This window comes from Numenius arquata, chromosome 16, assembly GCF_964106895.1.
Source record: "Numenius arquata chromosome 16, bNumArq3.hap1.1, whole genome shotgun sequence".
NCBI lineage: Eukaryota > Metazoa > Chordata > Aves > Charadriiformes > Scolopacidae > Numenius > Numenius arquata.
Genome location: NC_133591.1, coordinates 10,434,284 through 10,450,348, shown reverse-complemented (window position 1 = coordinate 10,450,348; position 16,065 = coordinate 10,434,284). Strand labels below are relative to the sequence as shown.

The window sequence follows — 16,065 nt, the reverse complement described above, 5'->3', positions numbered from 1 at the left end:
CCTGCAACGCGTTCCTGGGGGGGGACCCCCGGCTCCGCGCAGAGCCCGGCGGGGTGCGGCGGGGGGCTCTGCGGCAGCGGCGCCGCGGAACCGAGCGCTTTAATGACCCGTTATTGTAGAGCTCGATAAACAGCTTTGGGTTTTTTTTTTTTTGTTGTTGTTATAAGGCGGGGGGGAGAACGGGCTCCCCCCTGTCCGCGAGGGCCGCCGGAGGGCTGAGTTCCCGCGGAGCCGCCGCTCCCCGCCGCCGGAGGGCCCGTCCTCCCCGCGGAGGCTCCGCGCCGCTCCCCGCGGAGGCTCCGCGCTACCTTAAGGGCTGGTTGACATCAGCGTGGCGGGGCGGGGGGCGGGCGGGGGTGGGATTTCCTGTGCGGGAGGTCAGCTGCTCGCCCCGCGCCCGCTCTCCCCGCGTCCTGCCGGCTCCCTCCTCTCGGCTGGGATTTACCCCGTGATGTGTGAGCTACAGGATGCCCAGCAGCACTGGAAAGAGGTTTAAACCTACTAAATACATCCCTGTCTCTACAGCAGCTGCCTTATTAGTGGGTTCGACTACTTTATTTTTTGTTTTCACGTAAGTACCGCTCCGGCGGAGGGGGCCCGGGTTGGGGCCGCCCGGCCCGGGGAGGGGTGTTCGGGGGGAGGCGGCGGGGCTTGACAGCTCCTCCAGGCCCTGCCGCTGCCGGTCCCGCTCCCGGCCCGCCTCCCGCTATCCCCTCCCGGCTCGGCTTTGCGGAGGCTGGTTCTCGCTCCGCATGGCAGAATGTGTCTGAAAGTCAGATCCACCATTTCGCGGCACACAGACCCCGTCAGACTCCGGCCCTGCACATCAGCCACGCCGCTTACCCGCAGCCCCGCGCCGCTCCGCGCAGGCAGGGCCGGTGGCCGGGAGGGACCGTCGCCGGCCCCCGCCGCCCCGGGGGAGTCTGGCTCGGGAAGGAGGGAGAGCCGGCCTCTGCCGCCGGTCTCGCCTGGGCTGCGGGGTTTATCCGGCAGAGCCTTCGGAACTGGAAGGAATCCTGTTCGAAGCGCTATAGATTCAGCGTATTTTTATGTAACTGTCCCTAAAAGCCTAAGGATCTAATGAACAAATTTAGATTTGCTTGAAGGAGGGAGGGGGAAACTTTTCCCCCCCTCTCCCTGTTTCCTTTTATCTCATTCCCTTCTCCCTTAAATGCAAACCCGAGCTCTGGCGGTCAGCTTGCAGATCTCCTGTAGTTATATTAATATGTGAGTGGTGTAGTGATTTAGCTTTCTGTTTCCTCTCCCTTTATATAAACTTGAGTTATGTGGATTGCCAGCCCTTCCCATGCTGGGGTAACGGCAGCTTCCCTGCAGAGGCGGTGTTGGTATTTTGGGAGAGATGCTACAAAACTGCTCTGAAATGAGCTTTGACGAAGCTGCTTTCTGGGAAGGTGGAAAGATTGCTATTGGATATTAAGATTTATTGTTTCACTTATTTTGAAACTCTGTTTTCCTTGTTTCGCCTTTGCTAATTCTTAACAGCACAGTGAAGCTGTTAGAAGCAGGAGGCTGTGTAACAGTGGGAGTATGTGTCTGTGTCTTTAACCTTCTTGGTTTGGCTGTGATATGATTCTCGATGTTTCAAAATGCTCATTACTGGTACGGTAATCTTAATGTAGGGTTTCAGAATAAAATGTAAGTGTTGTTTTGTCTAACAGTTTCTTAAATCGGAACGGGTTTTGGCACTGTGTTATGCTCTTGACTTAATGTGGCTTGATTTCTCCTTGCTTGTTTTCAATGCATTTGATATAAAGTACTAGTAAATCTTTTCAGGGTATTATACGGTTTCAGCCCCAAGAACTGGTACAAGTATAAGCCTATCATTCATCATTTGGGCATCTAATTATAGTTTGGCGCTCGCAGGCAAACAGAAGACAGAAGTTGGCTTCTGCAATGAACTCAGTTGACACTGGTGTTGTGACTATTTTTTAAAATGGTTTCATAGTCAAAAAATGGGGTCTTAATGCCGGCATTTATTTTTCCTACATCTTGAGAAATGGATGTATACTAAGGTTGTTTTGGAAGCTTGTATGTTTTTTTTCACATGATACTTCCAGTGTAGAGCTGCAAATTTCTTAGTGATGTAAGACTTTCCTGGTAACACAGTTGTTGTTGAAACATCCTTTTGGCAGCGGGACATCACCCCTTTTAGCATTTGTTACTGTATGGAAGAAGCAATTGGCTGTAGTCTATTGCTGAATCTCAGACTTAGCTCTGCTCCCTCTGTTATCAGTGAATAATTACATGCAAAATGAAGTATTTTTAGGAGCTCTCCATATTGTAACTTGGCCTGTGCATCTTGAAGTGTTAGTAAATTTTTTGAGGACTGTCCCAGACATACGTTCTCTGCTGCTGCCAAGTCTTGTGTGTAATAAAAGTAACACATAATTGAGCAACTGTTGTCAGGCAGTATCTGAAGTCCTGTCCATTCAAAAATACTCAGATAAACTTGTATGGAATTGCTGTTGTTTTTTATCCTGAGCAGTTCTAGTAAAATCTATCTTTGTCCTGGAGTCAAAGCCAATAGTATGCAAGAGATTAGTGTCTTTTGGGTGGTGGTGGGTTTTTCCCCCCCCTTTCCTGAGCATCTCAGGTTTGTTTTTTTTTTTTTAATCTTTTTCTACAGGCAGTGTTTTGTGTCCTGAAGATCTTTTTGTTGTGGTGTGTTATTCAAGGCTGAGATAGACCTGAATTTTCAGGGGTGTTGATTTGCACAACTCTTTTGATGTTAGGTAGATCTCTGATATGCAGCAGTTGAGGCCTAAAATTGCTTTAAGCAGTGCTATTGATGCAATCTGTGCTTGCTTGTCAAGCACAAGAACTTTGTCAGATGAACATTTACATGTGTGTTATACTAATTCCTTATTTGTGTCATTGAGCTCTAAGGCTGCTGTGTCTGTTAATGAACTAACCTGTGCATAAATGCATGAAACTGATGATGGATGGGACTGAGATACCAAATTCTGGGTTCAGATCAGCTCAGTGGAATATCAGGGACTTGAGCAAATTCAGTGCAGTGAATAGTGGACGTTAATATATGTGGAGCAAATGAATAATGATTTTGTTTTAAACCACTTACTGAATAGAAGAAATAGTCATTTTAAGGCACTGCAAACATTTCTGAGTAACGTATAAAAAATGGGAGACTCTGACTCGACTTTCTCCCTAGACGTGTTTGTGGGCTTAAGCCGTGTGTTATGAGTGTCTTCTGCTAGATGAAAAGCTCTTTGAACTTGAAGGCCAGGGTTAGCTTTTTAGAAAAATGGTCTTTATTTTTAGCTTTTTTCCAAACACCTTTGCTAAACAGCAGTACATAAAGCGTGTTTGAAATACACAGTATCCGCTACTAGTTCGTGGTGGTGTTGGTCAGTGGTACTCTTATAGTTTAAAATGGAAAAATTCCATTGTAGATTCTCCTTTATTCTTTTTCTTCAGCTATTTAGGATTCGCTGTATCGCTGTTACATTCCTTCTGGTTTTATGAGAGGGAGCTAAATTATTTAGCTATCAAGATTATTGCCTGGAAAGGCAACTAAATACTGCAGTTGTATTATTGTAGGCTTTTAGCTCTCCATGTGTGTTCTTTGAATAATAAATACAAGCGTGTGAGTAGGTGGTCTAATTTGTCACAGTAGGAGAGTAAACAAGCATTAACTACTCATTATGAAGGAACATATCAATAATGTTATATATAATGATTAGGTTAATTTACTTATATGAACAAATCAAATGGCATAATGAAGGAAGAACCAGTTCTTCCTAACATTGCAAGAATCTGGAGCGATTCAGTTGTAGCAGACCTGGACTTATTTCTACCAAAACCTTTTTTCTTCATATTTCTCGTAAGGCTTTTTGTTAGAGATAACAATTTAACCTATTTCAGTAAAGGCTGGGCTCTTAGGCCTTGGACTACCGGCTGCTGTGATGTAAACCTTAGTGTGTTCTTTCAAAGAACCTGAGTTTTGAGAACTTCCCACCTTATTTTAGGTTGTGTAGCTTCAGTATTAGTCGAGAATGCAGTTTAATTGTCAGTAAGCGTAATGCTGTAAAGCATAGCATCACCCAATGAACTATTATTCTGGAGTTAATAGTTCTCTTCATCTGTTTAAATTGTGCTACTTACTGTAGTTTTTAGTGCTACGATCCTCTGAGTTAGTTTAGCAGCTGCAGTGCTTGCATCTAGAGATTACACAGCAAGCTAAAAGCATAAGGCTTTAAGGAAAAATTGTGGCTTATTTTAGTGAGGAGAAAAAAAGCTCTTCATTCTCTAACTAAATATTGTAGACTAGAAATTTCTGATAAAATACCCATTTTAAGACTGTGTTTTCTGTAGCATGCCGCCACTTGAGCATCTTTGAAGTGTGGCAGAAATATGTAATTCATAGCAAAGATCCGGGTGCCACTACTTCTTTGATATAATGATAGTAATGCTGCTGTATATTGTTCCCTTAAATGGGATAATAAAATGGGTAATTTTCTGGGTGAAGGGAAAGCACAAATAAGGTGAAAACTCATTCAGCCAGTACTGAAAATGAGACTTCAACTTTGTTCTTAGAAGTCATAATGGGAGGTAATCATAAGTATACACCACAGACGTATGCAATTGGCGCTCTAATGCAGTCTGTGACACAGGGGAATTTAATATCAGTAACCCTCAGGAAATAACCAAAGAGTGATAAATTGGTGTAAAAGAGCAGTTGAATTTGAAGTCACAGTAGGGGTGGAAAGAAAATAGGGAAATAGCCTATACCGTTGCTTTTCAGATGATAGAAGCAGTATCGGGGAAGAATGGCTCAATAGCAGGGCTGGTGGATTTACCTTAGCAAGAGGAAAGCTCAGCTTCATTCATGAATGTTTAAAAAATTTTTGGTATTCCCCCCACATTTGTATATCGCGTTACTGTACTTCATGAATTAGAAAAACTCAGCATTTCTGCAATGGCTTAAACATTAGGTTAGCTGTATGTTAATTCAAATACACTTATGATGAATGCACTTCTTAAATCATAAGCACACACACTCAATGATATGATCCCACACTGGAATAGCTCTAAAATAAATATGTGATAGTATTTTAAAGGTCAAAAATATAGTAACCATTCTGCATGTTAGTTAATGGAAGTACAAATATGTATACCTAAAATTCTTGAACTATCAATTAGATCTTATCCTGCCATGACTTGTAAGCATTCGTAGATTAAAAGAAGGGAAAGCATCATCTGCTTTTTTGACTTGGGTTTGTTTAGTCGCTAGCAAAGTTCAAGCTGATGGAAGATCTTCTTTGCTTTAGTAAATTCGACTTGTATCCAAAGATGGTTTTCTTACCTAAAGAATTTGAAGGACTTTAGTTAGCTCCAGTTCCAGATGTTCAGATGTTCAGTTCTGCCAGTTCCGTGTTCTGATTTCAGTTAGAGCAAATGATAAAATGTGATTTAAAATGTGTATTACAGATGTTATGGATCTTCATCTGTAACATAGGTGGATTTTATACCAGCCTAGAGGAAATAGAACTGGATGCTGATAAGTAGATGCACAAAAAAGGAAATAAAGATAAAATCATAGCTCAGATTGTTTAGTCTTGAGATGCTAGACAGCTTAAATTCTGCCTTGGAGTGTGATCTTATATCCCTCTTGCAGTTTGGCCTCGTCCTAGTAACTTGCTGCTTGTGGATTCGGTTGTAGCTGTGGTGGTAGTTGCTTGTGACATAGGATGCCAGAACTTCAAGGTTTATTGTGGTGTGTATGAATGTGTATGGAAACGCTACCACTCTGCTTATCCACTCCCCCCTCGGACTAACTGAACGGTCATACCAGATATCTGTATAATTCTGAAACATCTGCAACACAAAGCTCATCTTTCTTGTCTGTTACCAGCCATTCTAGGGGTTCATTTGATATTGGTAATGCTAATTGTGGGGAAAAAAAAAAAAAAAAACAACAAATTCCCCCTTCTTGAGCTTTCTTTCCAAACCATACTTCACTATTAAAGTATTTCTGATTTTTTTTTTTTAAATATTTGTTCTTCCCACATGCCAAATCAAGAAATTGCTGGAACTGATAGGGAGCAGCTTCACAAAGTATGCATTCACTGACAGCCACTCAGATAACACTATATGGAAGAAAAAGAGTGTGCAAAAAAGTGTGCATCATTTCAGTCACGTGAATTTCAAAACTGACTTCACAAACAAACACTGATTTCAAGTAATGCAGTTTAGCCTCCTGAGATATCTTAACATTTTCCATCTTAAATACATCTTTAATGGCAGGTTTTCTGTGTCCACGCTACTTGTGATCCGGAAAAGGTAAGGTTTGCCAGGCTGACCTCAGTCGTCTCAGTTGTCATGCCTGTCAACTTCTGAAAAATATTTATTCTTGTTATGACAAAGAAATGTACTTTTAAGCTGTGGCAATTTCATCTTGGTGTATAATTTTTGTAAAGAGAATCTAGACAAACTTGTCATGCAAGATAAAAAGACAGGCAATCTCAACAGGTTTTATTTTGTTTGGTTTAGGTTGTGGGGTGTTTTTTCCACTGGAAGAGAGTTCAGTTTTACTGCTTTTAACTAGTTGATTCTATCATCTCTGCTTCCAAGGGGACCAGTGAAGTTGGCAATACAGGAAAATTCTGAAAGCTATAAAAATTCATTCCTTCCGAAAAAAGCCTCAATGTTTATTATCAACAGGAATATTTTTTTTCTTCTGTAATTTGGGAGTGGAAAAGGGAGAATCATCTTCGTTGATGGCAGTAAATAGCTAGATGTCTTCAGCTGTGGGATGCACAGCTATCTGCACGCAGCCATTGCAGTGGCATTTCAACGCTCCCTGTAGATCTAGTTTTAAAGGCAGAAGAGTTAATGCAATGAAAGTTATTCCTGTACATGGGCCATCCACAGCTGTAGTCAGTGTGATTTATGCCAGTAGCAACCTCCTTTCTATTTTTCCTTATGCGCAGAGATTAAGGATGTATGGAAACAGGAATGAGAGAGTGTCTCAATTAGATCAGGGTGGGCCTCTCAGCCGTTGTACGTGAATATACAAGCAATTTTTCTATTTTTGTTTAAGGTCCTTTTCAAGATGCTAATTTAAACACCATCCATGTTTGTCCAAGTCTGCCACACGTGTATCCTTTTATAAATAGAAGCAATCTCTACAAAATTGTTCAAACAACATGCAAACTCAATTGGTTTGCTAGTAATGTAAACTAAGGGATGCTGCTGTTCAAAACGCAAAAATTAGATTGAGAGACAGATACACGTGGTGACCTTGGAGGTCTGACTTTTGAGGTTCATAACCTGGGACAGTTGCTAATTATACACTTGCATTTTTGTATAAACAAATTATTCTGTTACTAAGTGCTTCTTAGCTGAAATCAGCTGTAGGACCCTGTGGCCTGGGGATCCGTGTGAGACCTGTGAAAGACGACCTGGAGCAGGCTTTCTGTTCTTACTTTATATATTCCATAAGCTGCGAGGGAACTTTTCAAGACCTACAAAGGGAAACAAAGAGTTTTGTTTAACTTGCATTGGACGATGTCCGGAATACTGTAATAAGTTGGTATAAGCCAATTTAGAGCACAAAATAGATGCATACTACAGTGGGGAGAAGGATCTTAAAAGCTGAATCAGTGCTACACGTGTGTAACCAGTGCAAAAGTGGAACATTGATTTACTGTCCTCTCATTTGAGCCAGTAGATACAAGACTTTTCTCACTAATCCAAGAGTAATGTTCAATTTGGCTGCACTGTTATAGAGCTACTATTAGTTGATCATTTGTCAGTGGGAACTGCTAATGAAATTGAACGGAAGAAGCAGGGGGGTTGAAACTGTAATGCCACAGTTTTTAATGGAAATTCTGTATTATTCTTTTGCAAAGAACACCATAGACTGGAAAACTGTAGTTAGCCTAGATCCTGTTGTACTGTAGGAGAGGCGGGTTTGTGGATCCTTGCTTGGTGATTGCAATAATTAATCCAAATGAGTATACCACAGCATAGTCTATACTATATAAATCTTCAGCCAGTAATCTGTATCCAGAAAGAGGATTTAATTAGTCACTGATTGTTGTTCTGCAATTACTAATGCAATTTAGCTAGACTTGCTTCAAAGCTGCCCGAAGTGCCTAAAATTCTGAGCTCTAAACCTATTGTGCAGACACTAGTGGGTACTTGACTCTTTGTTTTTCTCAGGATGGATATTATGGAATAAACTGTACAGTAACCCATACTTAGGTATTGCAGTGGTTACCATGGTTTTCTGTTTGTGAAAGCGTAAATGCAGAATTTGTGGACCTCAAATGTGAAATCTGTATGAAATATCTGTTCTCTACTGCTGTGTGTTGAGATCATCCAGTAACAAAGGACAGTGAAGCCAGGTGCAGAAAAAAGACCTCTTGAATTTTAGATCTAAACACCAAGGCAGCTGTTTCCAGGGTACATATGCACCGTTTCGTTATGTACTTTAATATCGTGTGAAGTCACGTAATTAGGAAATACTGCCCTTTGTGCAAGAGGACAACAAGCTCTATGGAGCAAGGCAGGCAATATGAAGATGGGAATACATGAAATACAGATTTTTTTTTTAATAATTTTTTTTTTGTCAAGCCACTTATAAAATGATGTAATTACTTTTTGATGAAGGGGAGGCGTTCATGGAGGCTGACTACTCAGTAATTCCCATGGAAGTAAGGTCTTTATGTGCCACTTTGAAATTACTAGTCTACAGAAGACCCCTGTATGCACTCAGACTAAACTAATTGCAGAATATTCTTAAATGAACAAATTACTTTTTAAGTTGGAGCCTAACAAAGCAAACTTGAAACTGCTTAAATATATAAAGGCTTTCATAAATAAAGTCAGACAAAGTCTTACTCTCCCAGGATTCTTAAAACTAAATTGGCATTTACATTAGCTCTTTTATGTCTTCAGGGAAATAATCCAATGTAATATCTATATCAACACAATTTAAGTACAGTGCTGGGAATAAGAAAAACTTGGACATTTCTATAAACAAGCATCATTTTAATTTAAACTTGGGTTAATCACAGAAATGCTTCAAAATTGAAAGGTTCAGCTTAAAACTTTTCTGCCTACTCTGATCCCAGTCGGCTGGGAGAGGCAGGTATTTTCTTATGGAAAAACACTTCCTCCCCCCCTTTTTCAGCCAGTTCAGTTTCAAAAGTTATTTGGGGATTATTTTCATTGTGTATAACCTCCCTTTCAATTTTTTTCTTAGGAGTGAGATCTCATTTTGCATGTTTAGCTTTCTCTGAAGATTAATGTTTGCCCTAGCAGTAAGACTCTCCAGATGTGTTATGATCTAATAACGCTGAGCACCAGTGGTTAACCCTTGTCTGCTGTCAGCAGCTTGCTGAACCACCTCCTGTGTTTTACCAGAACCCAAACTGCATTTGATTATGTAGTTTCTTGGCTCCAAGCAGCAGGAGCCATTAGTTGTGTAGGTGGGCGCGCTCTCCCTCCACGGGGTTTGTGTCTGGCATTAGACTCGGGAACTGCTGCCCAGAGACCTCCCCCTGGAACCACACTGTTAGCTTGGCTTCTTCTCCAACCTCCCAAGGCACAACAGGGGAACAGGGACTTGGGGATGACTGTACATGATCTTCATATAGTCAAACCTGTGACTTTGACCAGTAACTCTAGGTTAGGTTTGTTTTGGTTTGGTTTTAATTATCTTCTCATTTCTCCCTTGTATGGTTCATAAGTCTCACATCTATCCTTTCTCTATGAAGACCTTGCTGCAACCCTTGCCTTATCAGCTGGCCACATGGAAGCAAGATTTTTCTAACGGGTCACTCCTTGAATGTAGATTGAGGTTTGTTGTTCGAGTTGGCAATCTAGGTCCATTTTTAGGGGTTGTACAGACATTAGCTCTGTCCTTGCGCTTTTCACAAAGATCTCTAGGATGGAGTTGGGTTTTGGCCTGGTAGGAGTCATCGTCTTTGGGTATTATGTGACACATAGCCCTGATGTTGCCTTGGTTAAAAATTGTTAGCAAGACCCCAAAGGCATGAACTCTTTCCTGTATATGTGCATTTCTAGTGAAAGAATCTTGTCTCCTTTCTTAACTGCTATCTAGGTGACAACTTCCCCATTCTCACAAATTTATTGGATGAGAAATGTTATTCTGGGCCCTATCTCCAAACCAATTCTGTTTCTTGCCCAGCTTCAGTTACAACTTCTGCATCTGGCCTTGACCCAAGTTAAATGCTTAAAACTGTTTGAGAAGTGTGCTGAAGCTGGTGAAAATTGCTACAAGTAGAGCCATAACAGTGAACAGGACATGTGTGCTAACCCTGTTTAACATAATATAGTTATATATAGTTACATAATATAATTATAAATTAGTATCCTAACTCCCAGGGTCATTACTTCTCATCATATTGTTTAACTCTATTTACACTGGATGCTAATTACTCTGCAAAGAACCAAGTACAAGCTTTTGTAGTAATGCTTTCATACTACGTGCATTTTAAAGAGGATGCATCCTATGTGCTTTCTTAAAATAACACTGGATGAAGTGACAGCCTCTGTCTATAGTTTTTAACTTGATCAGTGCACAAGTAGGCTGACTTTGCACATACCGTCTTTTGTGTAAATGGCTAACAAGTCTTTGTGGCAAAAACAATAAAAGCATCATTAGGCACTGGGATTTTTTTTTTTCAAATGACCAAGTTTTGGTAATTCTGTAGGGAGAGGTATGTAAAATGGCTGCTTCCTGATACATAGTCAGACAGAAGGAGATATGAAACCAGTGGCTCCGATGAGGTAACTTCTAATTCATGTACAGAAGTTGTATCATCTACTGCAGCGATGGGGATTAATCGTCTCAGAAATTTCAAAATGCAAAGAAAATGCACGATTAAAATAACTGGAGTTGCTGGGTGTGGCCATTAATTTGATGTGGTTTTTTTTTTTCTTTTTTCCCAGTTGTGGAACAAAAGACTTTTAGTCCATGTCCAGATGCAGAACTGTATCAGAAAATAAACTGGAAGGACCACCTCAGCTCTTCTTGTCAGAGTTCTGCTGAGAACATACCCTCATCTTATGCAATATATCCATTTTGAAAGTTAAATTTTGAAATAAAAGCCTGTTTATATGAGCAATGCTGTCAAGAAGCTGGGGGAGAGTGGAGGCGAACAGGTGGACAGAGTTTTGTTTATAATAGTGAAAGGGTTGGTTCCTCGAAATGGGATAGTTCTGGTCATGTCATCTTTGGGTATTTTCAGAAAATGGCATTTGACAGCTAGATTGCAATGATAATAAGATACGGGGTTTTACATGTGACACTGAATTTGGTCCTGGTGATGATGATAAATAGTGTTTTCAACAGGTTGGGAACAACCTGCTTTCCTGCTGTTATGCTTGAGCTGAAGAAGACTAGGTAGAACATAGCATAGTGATCTTTTGTTTCACATTTGTGCCCTTCCTAGCAGGAAACTTTGAGTGTGGTCATAAGCCTTCATGGGACCCTTCCTGACTTACGTAGGACTATGTGTGATTCCTGTTTGGGAGTTTCCCAGGAGACACCATTACTCAGTCAGAGGGAAAGGCCGTAAAAGACACAGACCTGGGAAAGTGCTCAGGTGCGTATATATATGTATATTGTATTTAAAAATGATTCTGTGGATAGGACTATTATTAGGGCCACATAGTACCTGGGCTCAGGTCTTAATCCTGCAAAAAGCTTTCTGTACTCTCTCTGGCAAGTCGCTTAATCATTCTTCTGCATTAAGTGCAAGATTTTATCTGTGGCTGTTTCTTACACTGGTGGTTAGCTGGAGCAAAACTGTGCCACACCATGTGTTGAAGTCTCCATCCCTTCTGGTCTCAAGCAGCATAACATGTGAATTAGATCGTCAGTGCTATCATCCCTGTTCCTCAAAGAGGGAAACTGAGGCAGAGAAGCACTGTACAACTGCAGTATTGGTGTTTAGAAAGATTTGCATCTATGTGCCAACTCCAGGCTCATGCCCTGTAAGCCCAGGACTCAAGGGAGATCATTCTTTTGGAGCAGGCTTCTGAAGATAGGGTTTATTCTAGAGTTTCTTCTCTATCTAATGTCAGTTTGGGCCATCCTCAAATGCAAGGGAATGTCACGCAGCAAGACTGTTTTGTTTCTTTAACACTTAAATCCGCATGAATGTATGAATATGGAGATACATATACTAAAGCTTCATTGTCTGTTTTTAAAAGTTTAATGGTAACATTGTAGTCTTTAAACTTTCATTTGTATGTCATTCCACAATGCTAATTACTTTTGCCAAAGAATTTTTCTTGCATTGTATTACAAAGGCTAGTGGGATAGAGCTAAACATGATATCTGTGGTTCAAGAACTGAAAAATTAATGATTCCTTCTCTAGCCTGCTGTGTTTGATTTATAATTCATATCTGATAAAATAGAAATGCACTTCTGAGCCAGCTATTGCCTCTCCATTTACTATCTAGGTGGGGTTTTTTAATTCATCCTTGGTGGATGCTGGGGGTTTGTGAATTTTGGGCCCTAGAGTGCTCCTGAGGAAGGTGGTTGCCAGATTCACATTTTCTTCACCTATCATTTCCTTCAGACTCTTCATCCTCTGTAATATCTGGCCCCAGGACTTGCGTGGACCCCAAACTGCGTAGCTGCTGTTGCAGGCCACTGCTATGACCCTTGACTTTTAGCATAACCTGAGTGCATGGTTTATCCTTTTAGAGGCACTTGACAGCAGAAGGAAACGGAGAAATACAGAGTTTTTGAAGTGTCATAAGAAACTACTTACAGCTACTCTCCATCTCAAGGAGAGACATGGGTCTGGACTAAGCACTAACCCTGTTACACAGAACATCCCTCACTTCCTATGTACCTTCTGAGTGGTCTTTACAGTCTCTCTGGGTCTTCCAGGTGACCTCCAGATCAGTCTGTTCAGGTGGATAAGGCTTTTTGCCCAACACACGCACGTAGGGTGATCCACCGCTTGTTCACCACCTTCTGAAATGCCAGAGTAGAGAAAAGGGATTCAAGGTTATGAGGTGTAATTCAAAATCTAGTCCAATCTGTTGAGCTGGGGTGGCTTTTATGGGTTGATGTAACAATTTTTCTGTATGGAAACTAAGTGTTCTCAGTGGGTCACTGTCTTTATTGCGACACACGCATTTTGTATCTTCTCCAAAGAGGCTGACCAACATTTCTATCTTCTTCCCCACTAAGAAGTTCTGTATTCTTAGTCTGAATTTACTTGATCCAGAAAAGTAAGCAGAGTTGGGGCCTGGTCAACAGGGAAAGAGATGCCTAGTAATTTGCCAGTTATATTGTCCCCTTCTGAACACATTGTCCTGCTCAGTGGAGCGATGCGTTGGATCCTGCTTTTTGGTGATGAATATGCTTTATGCTTTTGTTTGCATCTTTCAGAGTTGCGTTATTTATTTTTCTTTGTTCAACTGCTTTGGAAATGAGGAAAAGCTATTTTGAGTGTAATATCCACTTGGCATATTAAAGTGTCTTTTCTTGGATCTCCTAAAAATACTTTTCTGTTGGGCTGCTTCTGCCATTGTGTATGTTGTGATACATCTCCAAACCAGCATACTATGCATGCGTGACGGGTAGATGCCTGCATGTCTGATGAGGGATTGACTCCCCTGGGCATGCAAGTTCTGCCAACTCTTCAGTTAGAAAACTTAAGGTTTTAATATACATTCTGTCTTTTAGTCCCAGTTTGGCCTCCTTTTTTTGTAAGATTTTCCTTGGAGCAAGGAATGATGTACTGTGTGGTTTTTTGTTGGTTTGGTTTTTGTTTTTTTTTAAATAAAAAAGAGTTTACACTTACTGAGATACTTAATTAAACAGTTTGCATCTAATTCAGACTTCTCCCCTTAGTTCCCTTTCGTACCACGCCTGCTTAAATAACTTGATGAAGCTGTACAAGAATTACACAGATGGGATGAAGCCCATCTAAAGCTAGAACCAGTTTCTGATCTCCTGACATGCCAATTAAAATCTCACTGCAAAGTGATTATTTCTAGGTATTCAAGTGACTGCATGCTTGGTTTAAATCCCTTGGAAGGCTGTTGGTCCTCCTGGTTGATTGTGTTACTTCAGCTGCCTCTACCATCCTGCCTGTCCTGGTCTGTATCCTTCTGAAGGAGAACTGTCTGCTGCCCAAGGACAAGATCCTGTTCCATAACTTAGAAGTGATGAGCTTTCCAACAGAAAAAAGAATAGCATTCTTCAACTTCCTCTTGGAAATAACTGAATCGTTTTGGTTAAAGCCTTAAAGTGGGACAAATATTTCACTTGAAGGGGAGAGCTAGCAGAAAGACTGCAGTCTAACAGTTAATTTGACAAAGTGATTTAGGATGGAAAATATCATGCAACATTGCTATATACCTGTGCGCTTTCAGTGCCATCAAACAGATACCTGAACACACTCCCACTCAACTTTTCCAGTGGCTGTTAGTCTTCCGATGCTTCTCTTCATGCCTCAGTTTTCAAGTTGGACTTCCTAATTTTCAAGAAGTACTGACCCTACCCTCTGAAAGTGAGTCCTCTTAAATCTGCTTTTTCCAGAGGGTGACAGCCTAAAAAGGACTTGTTTGCTCTTTGTTTTTTTGAGTTCAGAAAACAGTGATTCAAATTAAATTACCTCTTTTAGAAGACACTTCAGACAAAGTTACCAGTCTGCCCTCATTTAATTGGTAGGGGACAGGATGGAAAGACAGGAGAGTGTAAGATACTGCTATTGTGAATTACTCTTTCAATAGGCAAGGATTTCTTTCCTTCCCCCTCCATCTTAACGTTTAGACAAAGGAAATGTATCTAAGGATGAAGTTGCAGAGTGGTAAGGGATGTTCTGATTTCCCATGGCAGTAACACTGAAGGGATTTTATTTTTTTTTCTCCAAGAACATAAAAACACTTGACTCTCACTTCCCTGAGTTTACCTGTGGTATTTTGAAGGCTGTTGGAGGGAAAGTACATTGAGGGAGGCCTAGATTCACTGTTGATTTTTACTCTGTGCTGTAGTAGCCTTGTCTGGGTCCGTCTTCAGAAAGCAGAAACCTGTAAAAATTCAGTAAATCTACACTGAATTTCCCAATTATTATTAGCATTCTACATGCAGATTAGCTTTATTTTTGTGCTTATTTAACTGTATCTTGGAAGTAGCCTCCTAAATATATAATCAGTTAATGAACACAGGATGGCTGCTGCGCTAGGCACGCTTAAAATGCAGTCATGTATTTGAAATCTAAAATTCTTTATTTGAAACTAAACAAAGTAGGAAAAAAAATCACAATCCCTAAGGGGAAAGTACTGCATGTTCAGGTCTGTTGTCATGGCCTGTTTATTTATAAATATTAAAAAAACCTACATTAAAACTAATTGCGTTCTATAGCTATGGCTAGTCCAGTGTTCTTTGTCATTTTCCCACAATGTGACAATGATCCAAAAAGCACACTTCCATGTGGATACTACAAGGTTTTAGGTACATTACATTATAAATGTGTATCTGGAAATAAACTGCCAATCTCCATTTTTGGATGAGCCTTAAAGGAAGATTCAGGCACAATAAAACAGACTTGTTTAGTGACAGTTCAGCATCACTTCACTTGCCATGTATGATCACCCTATCAAGAGCTGCATCCTGCTGTGATGACAGTTTGCTGGACACTCTCCACAGATTCATTGGAAGTTGGCTGAGCCCCAGCTCCACAAATTAGTGGTCAGAAGAGACTGTTTGTAGGGCACAAGTCTATCTAATTTGTACTGTTGATTTTTTTTTTTTTTTAATTAATACTTTAAAAAGTATGTCAGCAGAGTGCCAAAAAGACAAGAAATGATCAGCTAAAACATTTTATTGCAGCATATGATGCTTTTCCATATATCATGGCAACATGGCACTTAGATATGGCAATATTTTTTTTCTGTTATTTTTGTTCATTTTATGGTCAACAGCAATTTTAAATACCCTAAATAGTCTTCAAAAGAAATTCGGGGGGTTTGCCCTTTTTTCTTTTTCTCCCTTCTCAAATCTCTTTTCCCCAAATTCCCTTAGA

At 40.6% G+C, this 16,065-nt stretch overlaps 1 protein-coding gene across 3 annotated transcripts in view; it reads left to right on the top strand.

The window, feature by feature from the left end:
- The first annotated feature begins 467 nt into the window (after nt 1-467).
- ZDHHC8 (zDHHC palmitoyltransferase 8) overlaps nt 468-16,065 on the top strand; it is a 115,607-nt gene continuing 100,009 nt past the window's right edge. For all 3 annotated transcript variants that reach the window (XM_074159569.1, XM_074159568.1, XM_074159567.1), the window contains exon 1: nt 468-571. In XM_074159569.1, coding sequence (XP_074015670.1) covers nt 468-571 — 104 coding nt within the window. The remainder of the gene's footprint in view (nt 572-16,065) is intronic.